The sequence below is a fragment of the Chiloscyllium punctatum genome, chromosome 46, assembly GCF_047496795.1.
Source record: "Chiloscyllium punctatum isolate Juve2018m chromosome 46, sChiPun1.3, whole genome shotgun sequence".
NCBI lineage: Eukaryota > Metazoa > Chordata > Chondrichthyes > Orectolobiformes > Hemiscylliidae > Chiloscyllium > Chiloscyllium punctatum.
Genome location: NC_092784.1, coordinates 51,839,881 through 51,855,818, shown reverse-complemented (window position 1 = coordinate 51,855,818; position 15,938 = coordinate 51,839,881). Strand labels below are relative to the sequence as shown.

The window sequence follows — 15,938 nt, the reverse complement described above, 5'->3', positions numbered from 1 at the left end:
TAACTTACGAAGCAGATCAGGAGAGATGTCTTTAGACTGAAATCCGTTGCGGGACAGATCGTTCTGCCATTGGGAATATTTGAGGCAGAGAGTATTGCATATTCTAAAGAAACAGTGGCTAGATGTTTGAAGGAGAGCGTGCAGGGTAGTGGGGAGGGAACAGAGCACTGGTTTGGATTGTTATGACAAAGAGATCTCAGAAGCCTCAACTGCAAAGCCCAGTGGTCATATCATCGTGACACTTAATAACAACAGCAAAAAAAACATTCTAAAGACTTCAAATCTGATAGACACACATCTTCAGTCCAAATCAGATATGATCCCACTGTTGTATAGGTTATGAGGAAGGTTACAATGATGATTAGATAGGACTAAAATGTTTCTTTGTAACCAAAAGAGCAAGTCTAACAACTAAGGTCATTTATACACTTAATGGTAAGGTCCTGGGAGTGTTGCTGAACAAAGAGACCTTGGAGTGCAGGTTCATAGCTCCTTGAAAGTGGAGTCACAGATAGATAGGATAGTGAAGAAGGTGTTTGGTATGCTTGCAGTTATTGGTCGGTGCATTGAGTATAGGAGTTGGGAGGTTATGTTACGGCTGTACAGAACATTGGTTCAGCCACTTTTGGAAAACTGCGTGCAATTCTGGTCTCCCTCCTAAAGGAAGGATGTTGTGAAACTTGAAAAGGTTCAGAAAAGACTTACAAGGATGTTGCTAGGGTTGAGGGGTTTGAGCTATAGGGAGTGGCTGGTTTTCCCTGTAGCGTTGGAGGCTGTGGGGTGACCTTAAAGACATTTATAAAATCATGAGGGGCGTGGATAGGGTAAATAAACAAGGTCTTTTCACAAGAGTAGGAGAGTCCAAAACTAGAGGGCATAGGTTTAGGGTGAGAGGGGAAAGATATAAAAGGGACCTAAGGGGCAACTTTTTCACACAAAGGATGGTGCGTGGATGGAATGAGCTGCCAGAGGAAGTGGTGGAGGCTGGTACAATTACAACATTTAAAAGGCATCTGAATGGGGACATGAATAGGAAGGGTTGAGAGGGATAGGGCCAAGTGCTGGCAATTGGGACTGGAGTAATTTAGAATATCTTGGATGAGTTGGACCGAAAGGTCTGTTTCTGTGCTGTGCATCTCTCTGACTCTGTGACACTTGTCAAGTATCTTTGCCAATGAGCAAGCAGAGGCACGGGACATGCTTTTGTCATAATTCAGAGTAAGACATTTGACATCCTGTTGATTTCAAGGAACCATTTCACACAGGGAAATTAAAGGCCTTACTATTCACCAGACCTCAGCCATTAACCTCTTGTCTGAAGCAATGTTCCTCCCTGCTGCTTTGTAGTTCCAGAAGGTAAGCGTCTTCCAGCTGGCTTCCAACGTCATGAGTATACAACAGGAGAAGGATGGGACCTTGTGGTGCAGTGGTAGTGTCCCTGTCTCTGAGTCAGGACACCTGCATTCTTGTCCAGAATTGGGACATAAACATCTCTGAACAGATTGACTCGAAATTATCTCCAGCCAGTGAGGAAAGGAAACCGTAATTTCTTCCTGCCTGCTTTTGGTCAACAGATCCTGGTATCTGACACAGAAATTAGACAATCCCATGGTACTATCGCTGGACGGTTAATCCAGAGAGTCAGGTAATGTTCTGGGGACCCAGGTTTGATTCCCACCACAGCAGATGGTGGAATTTGAATTCAACAAAAAATATATCTAATGATGGCCATGAGTCCATTGAAAAAGAAAACCCTTCTGGCTCACTAATGCCCTTTGGAGAACGAATCTGCCATCCTTATCTGGTCTGGCCTACATGTGACTCCAGACACACAGCAATGTGGTTGACTCTTAAGTGCCCTCTGGGCAATTAGGGATGGGCAATAAATGCTGAGCCTGGCCAGCAATGCCCTCATCATCAGGGCAAATGTCAAGTAATAGGGTAAGGGAATGAGTCTGGGTGGGATACTCGTCGTAGGGTCGGTGTGGACTTGTTGGGCCGAATGGCCTGTTTCCACACTGTAAGGGCTTCTACGATCTATGATCCTCTGAATGAAGACAAAAGTAAAAATTGCCCAATCAGCAAATTTCCATCCCTGATGCCAATTAGCTTCTAAATGGCTGGGCAAGTAGCAGAATTATAGATAGTGCATTACAGGGGGCATCTGTCATTATAAAGTACTGGATTGGTCAATGATTTGCACCATTGGAGAGCTGCTGGGACTGCAGTTGCAATGATAACACAAGAGGGCTTGACGTTCATCAAGACCAGTCTTGTACAAAAGGGCAAAACTGAAACAGCTGCACTCCTGCTCGACAGTCAGTCATGCTGTCGTTAATGGGGAGGAGAAAGGATGACCAGTTCCAGACATTCCACACCTCCTTAATACCAAAAGTGAGATTCTGTCCCAAAAATCACTCAACGAGAGAGTGAAGAAATATCCAATGGTCCATATTGAGATGAGCGACTTTGATATTGAGTGCTGTCCTCTTCCACATCCCATCTTTGCTTTTCAGGCACCAACTTCCTTGGAGTCCCTTCTCTCATCCTTATCACCCCTCTCCCATCATCCAATTTTTCACATCCACCTCTTGGCATCTGTTGTCCTCAAGCACTTTCCAAACCCACCACCACTTCCAGCTAGAAGGACAAGGGGCAGCAGATACATGGGAACACCACCGCCTTCAAGTTCCCCTCCACTCCCCATCCTGGCTTGGGAGTATATCGCCATTCCTTCAGGGGTGCTGGGTCAAAATCCTGGAATTCCCTCCCTAAGGGCATTGAGGGTCAACCCACAGCAGGTGGACTGCAGCAGTTCAAGATGGCAGCTCACCCCCCACCTTCTCAATGGGGAAACTAGGAATGGGCAATAAATGCTGGGCCCAGCCAGTGATGTCCATGTCCCACAAATGAATGAAAGAAAAGGGTCTGTCTCAAATACTGTTCCACAATGGGCCTTCCAGGGCCTGTCACAACCTTACCAGATACGTACGAGTTTCTTCTGCTTTCAATTGTCTGAAAGACAGGACAGTTTTGTTTGCAATCTCAAGTTTATTGTATCTTCTCCAAGTTGATTGAGCCTTGTGTTCTTGAAGCACTCGTTCAACAGACCTGCTTCAAAAAAGCGAGACGAGTCACCGAGTGATCAACAGGAACAGTCTTTCTGTTCCCATTAATCCTCAATATTCCCTACTCGTGACAAGTCTTGGCACTCCCTCACAGTCATGGGATCTCTTTACTGTACGATCCACAGTGTTGTCGCTTGTCACCCGGACAACATTTAAGTGCCAACGGACCTTTCTGTCACATCTCTGCCACATCAGGGTACTCACACTCACAGCCCGCACTTCACCATGTCACGGACACAAAGTTAAAAAGATGGTTTGTGTTACTCTTTGAAGAGAACTGTCATTCACTCTCAGCCCCGTTTTCGGGCGGGAAAAGGCTGACAGGGTAGGAATGCAGTGCAGCTCCTTGTGCGGGTGGTGTCCCTTAAGTCTCTCAGAAAGGTCTCACAGCCATTTACTTGGAAGCCAGCATCATACTGTAGACACAATACCGTCTGAGATCATTTATTAACTGCCACGCTCCCTCATTTTTTTTCTTAAACTTCTGTACAAGTGGGACAGCAGTGTTAGCAAAAACCAATTGACACCTTGGTTGAAACTGCGTACCCGCTGTGCTCAATAATTAGAACAGTTTAAGAAGAGAATAATCTATGCTTTCTCTGCAATGTCCCGCTTGTGAGCTATTTAGCAGCAGTGGAACTGTGCTGACTGTAATACAGAGTACTGTGTCAAACACAACAATATATCAAATGCAAATTAGATGCTACCCAAGACCTATAGCAATTTACTCAGGAAACAACAGTGAACCTTAAAGCCATATATGGAAAATCTCTATGCAGTTTACGTGCTGTTCCGGAATGCACTGCCTAAGAGTGGGTGGAGGTGCATTTCATGGGGGCCCAACTTCAAATCCCACCAGACCCTCCTGGAAATTTTAAGTTGGGTTAATAAAATCTGAGGCAAGTCTCAGACGCAGTGGCAAAGCCCATCTGCTTCGTTACTGCTCCTTCGGGAAGGGAAATCTGCCACCCTTACCCGATCTGGCCTACATGTGACTGCAGACCCACAGCGAAGTGGGGTCGACTTCTTAACCGTCCCCCTGAAAAGTCGTTCTAAGACCAATTAAGGCCGTGCAGAAACTGCTGGTCATACCCACATCCCGTGAGAGTATCAAGGGGGGGGGGGGGCATTCTCCTGCAGAGGCCCAGCACGGATATGGCTGGCTGAATCACCTCCTTCTCTGCTGACACCTTTGTTCCCCAACTGTAATGGAATGACCGATGTCTCAAGAGTGACACTAACAAGAATAAACGGGCATCCGAGAATCCGCAAGAGCCCAGCTAACCGGAAGTGGTTACACGTCGATTAAACCAACAACCTCAAGACGGCAGTCACACCTAATTGTCTGTCTAATTCTATGAATCATCGGTATAAATACTTCAAGCACATTTGAGCATCATGTGGTTTGCAGTTCGCAAGAGTGCGATTTTGCTCCTGTATTATTGTACGTGCAAGGAACACAGGTCCAATTTCAACTGTGATTCGATGGGTTTTGACTGTGTTAAAATCATACCCGTTAACCTGCCTGAAGGAGCAGGTTATTTCCACCTTCCTTTCTGCTTAAAGAAACAGCTGGATTTGCAGAATGTCTTACCAAGACTTAAAACTCAAGAATAGCACTGTGCGAGGAGAGTGGTAGTCAGGAGATTCCTAAAGGGATTCTTGCTGTAAGTGGGGAGCACTGAAGGACATGAACAGATTGTATTCCTGTAGACTCTGGAAAAGTGCTGAACCAATTAAGTTCTTGGCTTAATTGGAGCCTCAGAAGATTTTGGTTTAAGTGAAATCCACTCTACTGCAATGTCAGTGGAAGTGCTGCATTAATGGAAAGGGCGGTTAGGGATAGGACCCAATGAATGTAGACCTTACTGGGTCCAAAGACGCTTGTGTGCTACATCAAACGGAGCTGTCTCCCTGTTATACACTGTGAACATGTTGGACCCCTGTATTTCTTGTAAATGATCCAAGGGCTAAACACTTGACAAAAAGTGCCATCTTTCAGCAATATTTATCATTGGAAAGTTTCGGTTGTTGCAAGAGACGTTGAGATGTTCATTCCCAGTATTCACTGGGCAGGGGAGGCGAGGGATTGCTGAGGGAATTGAGAGTTCAATATTCAAAGCAGTGACTCAAGTGGAAAAGGCGTAACTTAACAAATGTGAAATATACCTCAATTATTACACTGTAAGTAATCCACACTGTAAGTAATCTAATCTAATCTAATCTAATCTATTACTGAGATGTAAATAAGAATGCCGGGGGCAGGAGAGACCTGGAAGGTTGCTCTGAAATTCATTAAAACCACGGCTTACAAGCAACGCACGAGATTCTTAGGGGACTTGACGAGGTAGATGCAGAGAGGTTGTTTTCCCTTGTGGGACAGTGTAGGACCAAAGGGCGCCATCTCAGAATAAGGAGTAACACAGTTCAGGCAGAGATGGGGAGGTGTTTCTGCTCTCGAAGATGAGTATATCCAGTAGATCTGCAGAGAGTAAATCCTCAATACATTGAAGGCTGAGGTAGATTTTTAATCAGTGATTACCCATAATCTTGGGCGATGGGCTGAATGGTCTGTTCCTGAGTCTTACGGTGGCTCAGTGGTTAGCACTGCTACCTCACAGCGTCAGGGACCCGGGTTCAATCTGACTGTGTGAAGTTTGCACATTCTCCCCACGTCTGCGCAAGTTTCCTCCGGTTTCCTCCCACAGTCCAAAGATGTGCAGGTTAGGTGAATTCTATGACATTTCAGAGGAAATTAAGTGGAGATTTGCTAGGGTAGGGGAGGAGAGTTAAAATTATGAAGGGGTGCAACAGGGTAGATCGAAACACAAGAATATAACATAAGAAACAGTGGGTTCATGTGGAGCACGGGTAATGTCCGTAGCCCTGGACTAGGATGATCAGATTTGAGACCCACTTGATCTCGAGGTGTTTAATAGGAGGTCAGAGCACATTCATTAGAAGGCACCTATAGTGTAATAAACAGGATTTAGGAGATGACCATTGAAACTTTTGCACCTGGTCCACCTCTCAATCTTTGTCCACAATCCCGGTTTCCTGTCTGCATCACCCCACCCCACCCCACCCCATATCCGTCGATTGCCAAAGACCAAACATCTGCCTCTGCCTCAAATCCATTCGACAATGGAACACGCACCTTCCTGTTGGCAGAGAATTCCACAAAGGTTTCAGTTCAAAATGACGGCGCCTTTAATCCCGAGATTGTGTCCCCGTGTTTTAGATTCCCCCGCACAATGTCCCGCTTCGAGAAGGTCACTTCGCGTTCTTTCAACTTCCGGAGCGGTGTCAGCCCAGTTCACTCAGTCTGGCCTTTATAGCATTAACCCTTCAGCCCCAGAATCCATTTACTGAACCTTTGCCATAACGTATCCAGTACAGTTATATATTTCCTTAAAGCTGAAACTTGAGCCACCGTGCTTCTCAGCGCTTAGCGCTACTGCCTCGCACCGCTAGGGACCCGGGTTCGACTCCAGGAGTTTGCACTTGCTCCCTATATCTGCGTGGGTTTCTTGTCCACAGGTGTGCAAGTTAGGTGAAATGGCCAGGGAGGTGCAGGCTAGGTGCTTTAGCAATGGGCAATGCAAGTGGTGGGAAGCCCTTTGAGGATTGGTACATAGCGATGTACAGCACAGAAACAGACTCTGCGGTCCAAATCGACCAGATGTCCCAGCACCCGGCCCATATCCCTCCAAACCCTTCCTATTCATATACCCATCCAAATGCCTTTTAAATGTAGCAATTGTACCAGCCTCCACCACTTCCTCTGGCAGCTCATTCCACACACGCACCACCCTCTGTGTGAAAAAGTTGCCCCTTAGGTCTCTTTTATATCTTTCCCCTCTCACCCTAAACCTATGTCCCTCTAGTTCTGGACTCCCCCACCCCAGGGAAAAGACTTTGTCTATTTATCCTATCCATGCCCCTCATGATTTTATAAACCTCTATAAGGTCAGTGTGGGCTGAATGGCCTGCTACCACACTAGAGAGACCCTATGCGATCATGGTTTCCCTACGCTGAAAACCACACCTGCTACGGTCTTACAGACCAAATCCAAAACCAGACCGATGTTTGCATAGCACTTTTCAGAGCCACCGGATTTCACAAACTTTTGTTGCAATGCTTTTGAAGCTGAGTCACTGCTATACTGTGCGTAAGCCAACAGCCAATTTATGCAAAGCAAGCTCGCACATAGAGCAAGTTGTGAATGTTTTTTTTAAGCTAGTTTCTGTGATGTTGTTTGGGGTGGGAAGGGCAAATATTGATCCAACTGGGGACACGTGGAGTTGGGAATCAGAGCAGTCAGAAAATTGCAAGCCCATCAGCGGGAACTCTTAGCCACCTGGAATCTCTAGACTAGCCCCACCTCAGGTGCTGCTATACAAATGCTGGGGTTTGTCAGTGTGAAAGAACTGGCTGAAAGAGGGAAAGTCAGGACAAGTCCCTGAGTTGTGCACAGGTTCCGTTCCGAGGAAGAGTCACGGGACCCTGAAACGTTAACCCTGACCTCTCTCCTCAGCTGCTGCCAGACCTGCTGAGCTTTTCCAACAATTTCGGTTTTCGTTTCCGTCCTGGGGTCTTCTCGCGAGTCGGAACATAATACCGGACAATATAAAGGAAGCGCACATTACACACACAAAGTGTTCACGTGGCTGTTTTTTTAAAAGCATTAAACCCCTGTATGGAATCGTGTTTGTGATTACAATTGCTTGTGAGTCATACTGTTCCCTCAGTGTTTACGGCGAAAGGATTTAAAGGTGGAGAAGGCTACAAATTGCAGATTAAACTGAGGCAGATTAGCTTTTGACTCCCGTTGCTACCATGATGGGCAACGGGTTTGATTCACCACCAGTAAGGCAAACTTTACAGGGTATGGGATTTGAAGTGGAGAACCGCATGAAACTTTTTGTTTTAAACAAATGCAGAAGGTTGGGAGTTACGAACTCCGGAATAAGGGACTAAAGGGGAGATTGTGTTAATACTTAAAGTGATTGAATGAGGTGTATTTGTAGGAAGTGGTGATGTAATGATGATTCCAGTGGATTAATAGCCCTAGGCTAGTGTTCTGGGCACGTAGGTTCACATTGTGAAGTTTGAACTGAATAAAATGTGGATTTAAATCCCAGCCTCATTGTGGCCACGTAATCATTGTTATCAAACCCGTAGGTTTGATCAGCATAGGTTTCCCAGGCAGCTTTAGTTGGTATTATAACTGAAGAGTACCAACCCAGTCAACTCAATGTATATTGATGGTGCATTGTCATATAGCAATGGTCTTCCCATCTAGGGTCATCAAGAAATCTGCGGGGTCCCCAGATTCCAAACGCCTGATTTACAGGTGTGTAATTTTAAGGATCTGATTAGATTTCCTTCAGTGTGGAAACAGGCCCTTTGGGGCCAGCAAGCCCCCTCCGAAGAGAAACCCACCCAGAACCACTTCCCTCTGGCTAATGCAGTTAACACTATGGCCAATTCACCCTAACCTGCAAACCTTGTGTAGGAGGAAACCCACGCAGACACGGGGAGAATGTGCAAACTCCACACAGACAGAATCAAGCCTCGGACCCTCATACCATGAGGCAGCAGTGCTAACCACTGAGCCACCGTGTCGGCCCGATATGTGGACATTTCCTGTACTTATAAACGGAAGCTTTAAATTGTCCTGCATTATGTCCAAATTGTATATTAATTGACTTAAGAATGGACTCAGCAATGAAACCTGTTCTCAACCTGGGGACTACCCGTGTTCTGAAATACAGACAACGTATCAGCCAGCAAAGCACGTACTCTGTCCAGCTACAAATAGAAGAACCGATTAGATTAGATTCCCTACAGTGTGGAAACAGGCCCTTCGGCCCTACAGGTCCACACCAACCCTCCGAAGAGTAATGCACCCAGACCCATTCCCCGACCCTATATGCATAGGGTCATGAGATGTACAGCACGGAAACAGACCCTTTGGTCCAACCGGTCCATGCCGACCAGATAAGCCAACCCAATCTCGTCCCACCTGCCAGCACCCGGCCCTATCCCTCCAAACCCATCCTATTCATACACCCATCCAAATGCCTCTTAAATGTTGCAATCATACCAGCCTCCATCACTCAACTCATTCCATACACGTACCACCCTCTGTGTGAAAAAGTTGCCCCTTAGGTCTCTTTTATATCTTTCCCCTTTCACCCTAAACCTATGCCCCTCTAGTTCTGGACTCCCCCAACCTAACACAATGGCCAATACACCTGGCCGGCACATCTTTGGACTGTGGGAGGAAACCGGAGCATCCAGAGGAAAGCCACGCAGATACAGGGAGAATGTACAAACTCCACACAGTCACCCAAGGCTGGGATCGAACCCGGCTTCCTGGTGCTGTGAGGCAGCAGTGCCAACCACTGAGCCACTGTGCTGTCTCAAAAGGATACCTGCCTTGTAAGAGGGGCCAAAGAGATTCAGCTCTCCGTGATGATAAATAAAAGCAGAAAGTGCTGGTGAAACTCAATCAGTCCAGCAGCATCTGTTGAGAGAGAGAGAGCAAGATACTACTGAGTCCGCTATGACTCTCCTTCGGATTTGAAGGAGACCGGAAGTGCCTTGTTGATAAAGGAGGAAGAGGGACAAATGGTGAGGTTGTGAGGAGAAAAAGGCAAAAGGAGTGTTAATGGTAATCAAGGAGGGAAACAGATGCAGAATAGGTGTTAATGACACCTAGTAATAGCTGAAAATAGGTCAGCTCTTGCTGAGTGTAAAACCAAGCAAGCATAACGCTGGGGAAGGAAAGCGGTGTGATCCAAATGGAAGATAGTTTTGATGGTTGTTGCTGAACAACATCACATCCATTGCCATTCTGTGTTAATGCTGTGGAGTCTTGGGTTCATGTCCTACCATGGCAGATGGTGGCATTTAAATTCATGCAGGAGACTAGAACGGGAAGCTAGCCTCAGTGATGGTGACCATGGCAACCACCATCAATTATTGCAAATTCCCATCTGGGGCTCGCCGATGTCCTTTAAGGAAGGTAGCAGCCATCCTTCCCCCGTCTGGCCCCCAGCTCCACAACAGTGTGGTTCCCCCCCCCTTAACCAGCCTCTGAAGAGGCAATTAGGGATAAGTAACAAATGCCAGCCTTGCCAAGAAAATTCGCAGCCCGTACGAGAGTAAAAGGGCTTAACAGCAGAGGAGGGTGAACAGCAGAGGTGGAGGGTATCCGCCAAATAGATGGGCCAAATGGCCTGTTCCTTTAATCATTCCTGGACGTCCAGAATACATATAATCAAGAAGGTTAGCTCAGCATCGCCTCCTGCTGGGTGACTAGAGATTTACAATAAACTAAGGGGAGGTGATGGCCCAGCTGTATTATTGCCAGATGATTAATCCAGGGAACCATTTCAGGGCAGCGCAGGTTCAAGTCTGGTCATAGCAGATGCGGAATTATGAATTAAATAAGACAGGGATGACTGTGAAACCATTGTCAATTTTCAGACATCTGTTACACTAATGGCCATTAGGGAAGGAACCTTCCATCCTTACCTGGTCTGACCTACATGCCATGGCAATGCAGCTGACTCCCAATTAGGGATGGGCAATTAACGCTGGCCCAGCCAGCGATGTCTATGTCCCCCCGATTAAATACAATATGGCGGACAGCTTCCTTTGCTAGGCGAAAGTCAGAAGCACAGCAGATGCTGATCGTTTTCAGGACATAACAGCCACCCAAAGGGTTTGCAATGTCAAGTGTTTGGAAGAGCGCTCGCCTCTGAATCCAGAAACCTCAAGCTCCACCCCCAACCCCAACCCCAACTTCCTCAGGCACCAAAACCTCGGCTGAAACCCCAGGAGGTGCTGCATTGCTGGCGGAGTGAGATGAATGAGACCGCTGCTCCAACACCACAGAGTCATAGAGACGTACAGCACGGAAACAGACCCTTCGGTCCAACCCGTCCATGCCGACCAGGTATCCCAACCCAAATCTAGCCCCGCCTCTGCCAGCTTTGCCACTTTTGATGCAGGAGAGCAGAGAATCTCTTTTCTGTCTCAAGTACCATTCAGGGAACAGCACCGCCACTACCCCACCCCCCAGCCCCATCCCCCCACACGCTCTCACACATACTCACACACGCACACACACAAAAAGAGGTGAACTGGTTATTTATCCCAGTTGTAGCTTGTGTGACAACTGGCAGTTGCAATTTTCCTGTTAAACAGTAGTGCCGCCACCTTAAATCAGATTGGTTGGCAGTGACGCATTCTTTGGTACACCCTGAAGATGTGAAAGGTACTACACGAATGCAATTCCTGCCTTTCCTCCCCGCTCAAGGTTCAGAATCCAGGATTGGACGCAGTTCCTCCTTCCCACTCCCAGATCAAAATCTCACTAAGTTGACCAGAACACTTGAACTTACCGCGGTTCTACTGGAGGAGAGTTGACGTTTGAAACTTGCACGGGTTCATCCCCAGGGACAGCGAGAACGCTCGGCTTCTGGCAGGATTTGATCCGGCTTCCACATCTTCGCTGCTGTTTGTGTCCACAGCTCTGGGTACACTGCCCTGCGATTTGTGGGACATCACCACAGGAGCGTCGTCTCCATCAATAAAAAAAGGACAAAAATAGCACCACTGAATCCATCACCCACCCCCTACCCCCAATCATTACTCAAAAGGTTAGTTTGCAAAAATTCCATGTTTCTGAAATGTTACATCACCGATCGATTCTCTCCCATCAGTAAAGGCAACTCCTGCACAGGGGGCACAGAACTGTAAGAGACCGTTCAGCCCACTGTGCCCGCACTAGCTCTTCAAATGAGCGTCGTTATCTCTCCGGCCAGTCTCCTGCCTTTTCCCCCCTCCCCAACCTTTGTGGGTTATTTCTATCAAATCCAAGTGGCCAACTGAAGCTGTTTCATTGTGTTCCCAGACAGTGCATTCCGTATTCTAACTCCTTGCTAAATTTCTCCTTATGCCAGCCCTTTTGCACATCACCCTAAATCTGTACCCTCTGGCTTCAGCTCCTTTTACAAAAATGGGAACATTTTTTCCTGGATAGAAATTCTCCGGTCTATTCTATCCAGCTAGCTCATGAGTTTGAAAATCTTGATCAAATTTCCTCTCAGCCTTGATCTCTCGAAGGAAAGCCCAAAGTGAATACACAGAGAGACACTCATAGTTAAGCACAAATGATTAGCCACATTTTAGCTTCCCAAGCGTCAGGGAGGCGATGGCTTAGTGGTGCCCTTGTTGGATAGTTAATCCAGAGACTCTGGGAACCTGGGTTCAAATCCAGCAATAGCAGATCTTGGAAGAAGAGTTCCATAATTACCTGGAATTATGAGTCTAATGATGACCATCAATCCAGCGTTGGGGAAAAGTCCATCTGCTTCACTAATGTCATTTAGGGAGGGAAACTGACATCTTTAACTGGTCTGTCCTACATGTGACTCCAGACCGTCAGCAATGGGGTTGACTCATAACTGCCCTCTGGACAATAAATGCTGATCCTCATCCCATGAATGAATTAAAACAAAGAACATTCCTAATTTCTTCAATCTCCATGTTGTTCTGCTATAGCCTGCGTTTCAATGTGAATTCTCTGTGAGGCGATTGATGAATAGGGGATGGTGTTTCTAAAGCGCGAGCTTTTAAAAGGTACATTGGCTATAGCGTGATCATATCACCAACGCGTGAAGCGGTATTTGTATCACGCGATCCCTGGATGGCGGGCTTGTGCCGGAACACTACCATCACCCTACAGAAGAAATGACTGTCGCTTCATCCCTGAAGTTCCTCATTCATGGAACCATTCTTGTAATTCTCTCCAGTGCATCCACATCCTGCCTGTAATGTGGCACCTACAACTGCAGCTATACTCTAGCTCAGCCAGTGAAGTGTACTTCAGAGGTAAATGGGAACAGAAACATTCCCAAGACCGTATCCTCACCATGAAAGGGAATGTATTGTTGTGGTGAGTGAGCTGTTGGCTTTGTGGCAATGAGCAATAATGAAAGAGCAAATATTCCCAGAGCACTCACCTCGTGATGGTCATGTGATAGTGTATCATAAGACCATAAGACCATAAGACATAGGAGTGGAAGTAAGGCCATTCGGCCCATCGAGTCCACTCCGCCATTCAATCATGGCTGATGCGCATTTCAGCTCCACTTGCCAGCGTTCTCCCCGTAGCCCTTAATTCCTCTAGACAACAAGAACCTATCAATCTCGGCCTTGAAGACATTTAGCGTCCCGGCTTCCACTGCACTCCATGGCAATGAATTCCACAGGCCCACCACTCTCTGGCTGAAGAAATGTCTCCGCATTTCCGTTCTGAAATGACCCCCTCTAATTCTAAGGCTGTGTCCACGGGTCCTAGTCTCCTCGCCTAACAGAAACAATTTTCTAGCATCCACCTTTTCAAAGCCATGTATTATTTTGTACGTCTCTATTAGATCTCCCCTTAATCTTCTAAACTCCAACGAATACAATCCCAGTATCCTCAGCCGTTCCTCATATGCTAGACCTGTCATTCCAGGGATCATCATTCCAGGGATATCGTTACACTGAAAGAACCAAATGCGATTGGAGGAAGATACATGCACTTCAATATATACCTAATTTATTGATTTAATCGACTTAATTCTCCTATAACGCAAGTTTTGTCAACGCGATTCGGCTGTAACGCGATTGGTGAATCGGGGAACGAGTTTTTTTTAATTATGCACCAGAGCGTAACCTTGATGCTGGTAATAACTCTCAGCCCTGTCTTAATACTGTACTGTAACTCAGCAACTCAGAAACCCCTTCAAGTGTTGAAGTTATTGCATTATTTCATTAAAATATGTAATTTTAACATTAATTTAGATTATACTATCATTTGTGGGAGGCTAACTACTATTTTTGTTTGAATTTTACTGATATTTTTGGTGGTTTATCCCAAACCCTGTTAGGTCCCGTTATTTCTATAACACGATAATGCGATTATGGCTTTATAGCAGAACAAACTAATGAGCAAGTCTATTTACTTAAACTACTTTATTCTGAAACAAACTAATGAGTCTCACTACCTGGCCATCCCACCAGAGGTTTTGGATGGCAGGCAGTTTAAGGTCTGGTCTCATGGTGGCTCAGTGGTTAGCACTGCAGCTTCCTAGCACAAGGTTCTCAGGCTCGATTCCAGCCTCGGGTGATTGTGTGGAGTTTGCACATTCACCCCGTGTCTGCGGGTGCTCCGGTTTCCTCCCACAGTCACAAAGATGTGCAGGTTAGGGTGAATTGGCCATGCTAAATTACCCACAGTGCTAGGTGCATTAGTCAGAGGGAAATGGGTCTGGGTGGATTACTCTTCAGAGAGCCGGTGTGGTCTTGTTGGGTCGAAGGGCCTGTTGGCCTATTCTGGTTATATGCTGTATCATCATTTCAGAGTACTTCCTGTATTTTTCCAGCGATTCCATTGTGGAGGGTTATGGGCCAAATGCTGGCAAATGGGAATAGATTAATTTAGGATATCTGGTCGGCATGGATGAGTTAGACCAAAGGATCTGTCTCCGTGCTGTACAGCTCAATGACTCTGTCCAGAAAAGCTTGTTTGCTTCACTCACACCCTTTGGGGAGGGGAGTTAGCCATCCTTTCCCTTACTGGAGATTACTGGCAGCTGTGGTCGCCATAGTCTTACAGGGGAGAGTCCCAGATAATAAAAACAATGGCTTACAACCATGGGACTGTGTGCCTCAGTACTCCTCTGTGTTATGTCCTGGAGATGGGGGCTGCCTTGAGAAAAGAATTTGTGATGTTGTTTGTACTTCACCCTCCAATCGGTCTTTTACTTCCTGTGGGATCTGAACTCTTTCACCCTTCTGTTTCTTCACAGGCCAGAGTTTAGGATACGGTTTTGTAAACTACGTGGACCCCAACGATGCGGACAAAGCCATTAACACCTTAAACGGACTCAAGCTGCAAACTAAAACTATTAAGGTAGGCACAGCACTTACTCATCCTTTGTCTAAGGCTTGCTTCCTGTGGCTTATATATCATGAAGGCAAAAGCCCTAGAAGCTATCCCAGTTGGTACGGAGACTAAACTCACAATCTTGGTTCATTCTGTGCACCTCCCCCTCCCCCCCCCCCCCCCACTCCGTCTATCCCACTGAGATAAGCAACCCGCACTATTGAATTGTAAATGTGGTGCTTTTCAGTGGGGGGAGCTAAAACCATGCAACATGTTTTTCTGAAGTGGTCAGTCTGTAAGTCCTACCAAAGCACCGAAGACAGAGGGGGTAAGGGAAGGAGCGTGCGTGGGTCAGTTGGGCTCGATACAGCATGGCACCCGATGAGGTGCAGCTCCTGAGCAGAGGTTACTGACCTCCCCATGCTCAAGCCTAGCTGTGGAAACAGAGTGCGCTTTGTCCCTTTGTATACCCCACCAGGCTCACTAAGTCGAAACAAATAGAACTGAAGGATATATTGATGGGGTCACAGTGAAGTAGGGGAGGTGGGAGGAGAATGGTGTGGAGTGGAGCCATCAGGGTGGGCTTGGCCGTCCACCTTTCTGGATTTCGGTCTTGATTTTGATGCGAGGGTTAACCCTGCCCTTTCCCTTTAAAGGAACATGGCAGTTACATTTGCTCTCTGACCATCCCAGCTCCTGTACGTGCCTAATCACGAAAGAACCCCAGCTCCATTTTGTTTTGCTGCGGCTCTTGCACAGCATGGGGATGTCCCTCCAAGGCTAGCATTTGTTCCCCATCCTTGATTCCCCTTAAAACTGAAAGGGTTAAAAATCACACAACGCCAGGTTACAGTCTAAC

At 46.6% G+C, this 15,938-nt stretch overlaps 1 protein-coding gene across 9 annotated transcripts in view; it reads left to right on the top strand.

Annotated features, from left to right (window-relative positions):
* The window catches only part of elavl3 (ELAV like neuron-specific RNA binding protein 3), a 289,564-nt gene that overhangs the window by 203,925 nt on the left and 69,701 nt on the right, over positions 1 to 15,938 (top strand). For all 9 annotated transcript variants that reach the window (XR_011955582.1, XM_072564226.1, XM_072564231.1 and 6 more), the window contains exon 3: positions 15,003 to 15,106. Coding sequence is in view for 8 of the 9 variants with exons in the window: in XM_072564226.1 (XP_072420327.1) it covers positions 15,003 to 15,106 (104 nt within the window). In the remaining variant the exon portion in view is untranslated. The remainder of the gene's footprint in view (positions 1 to 15,002; positions 15,107 to 15,938) is intronic.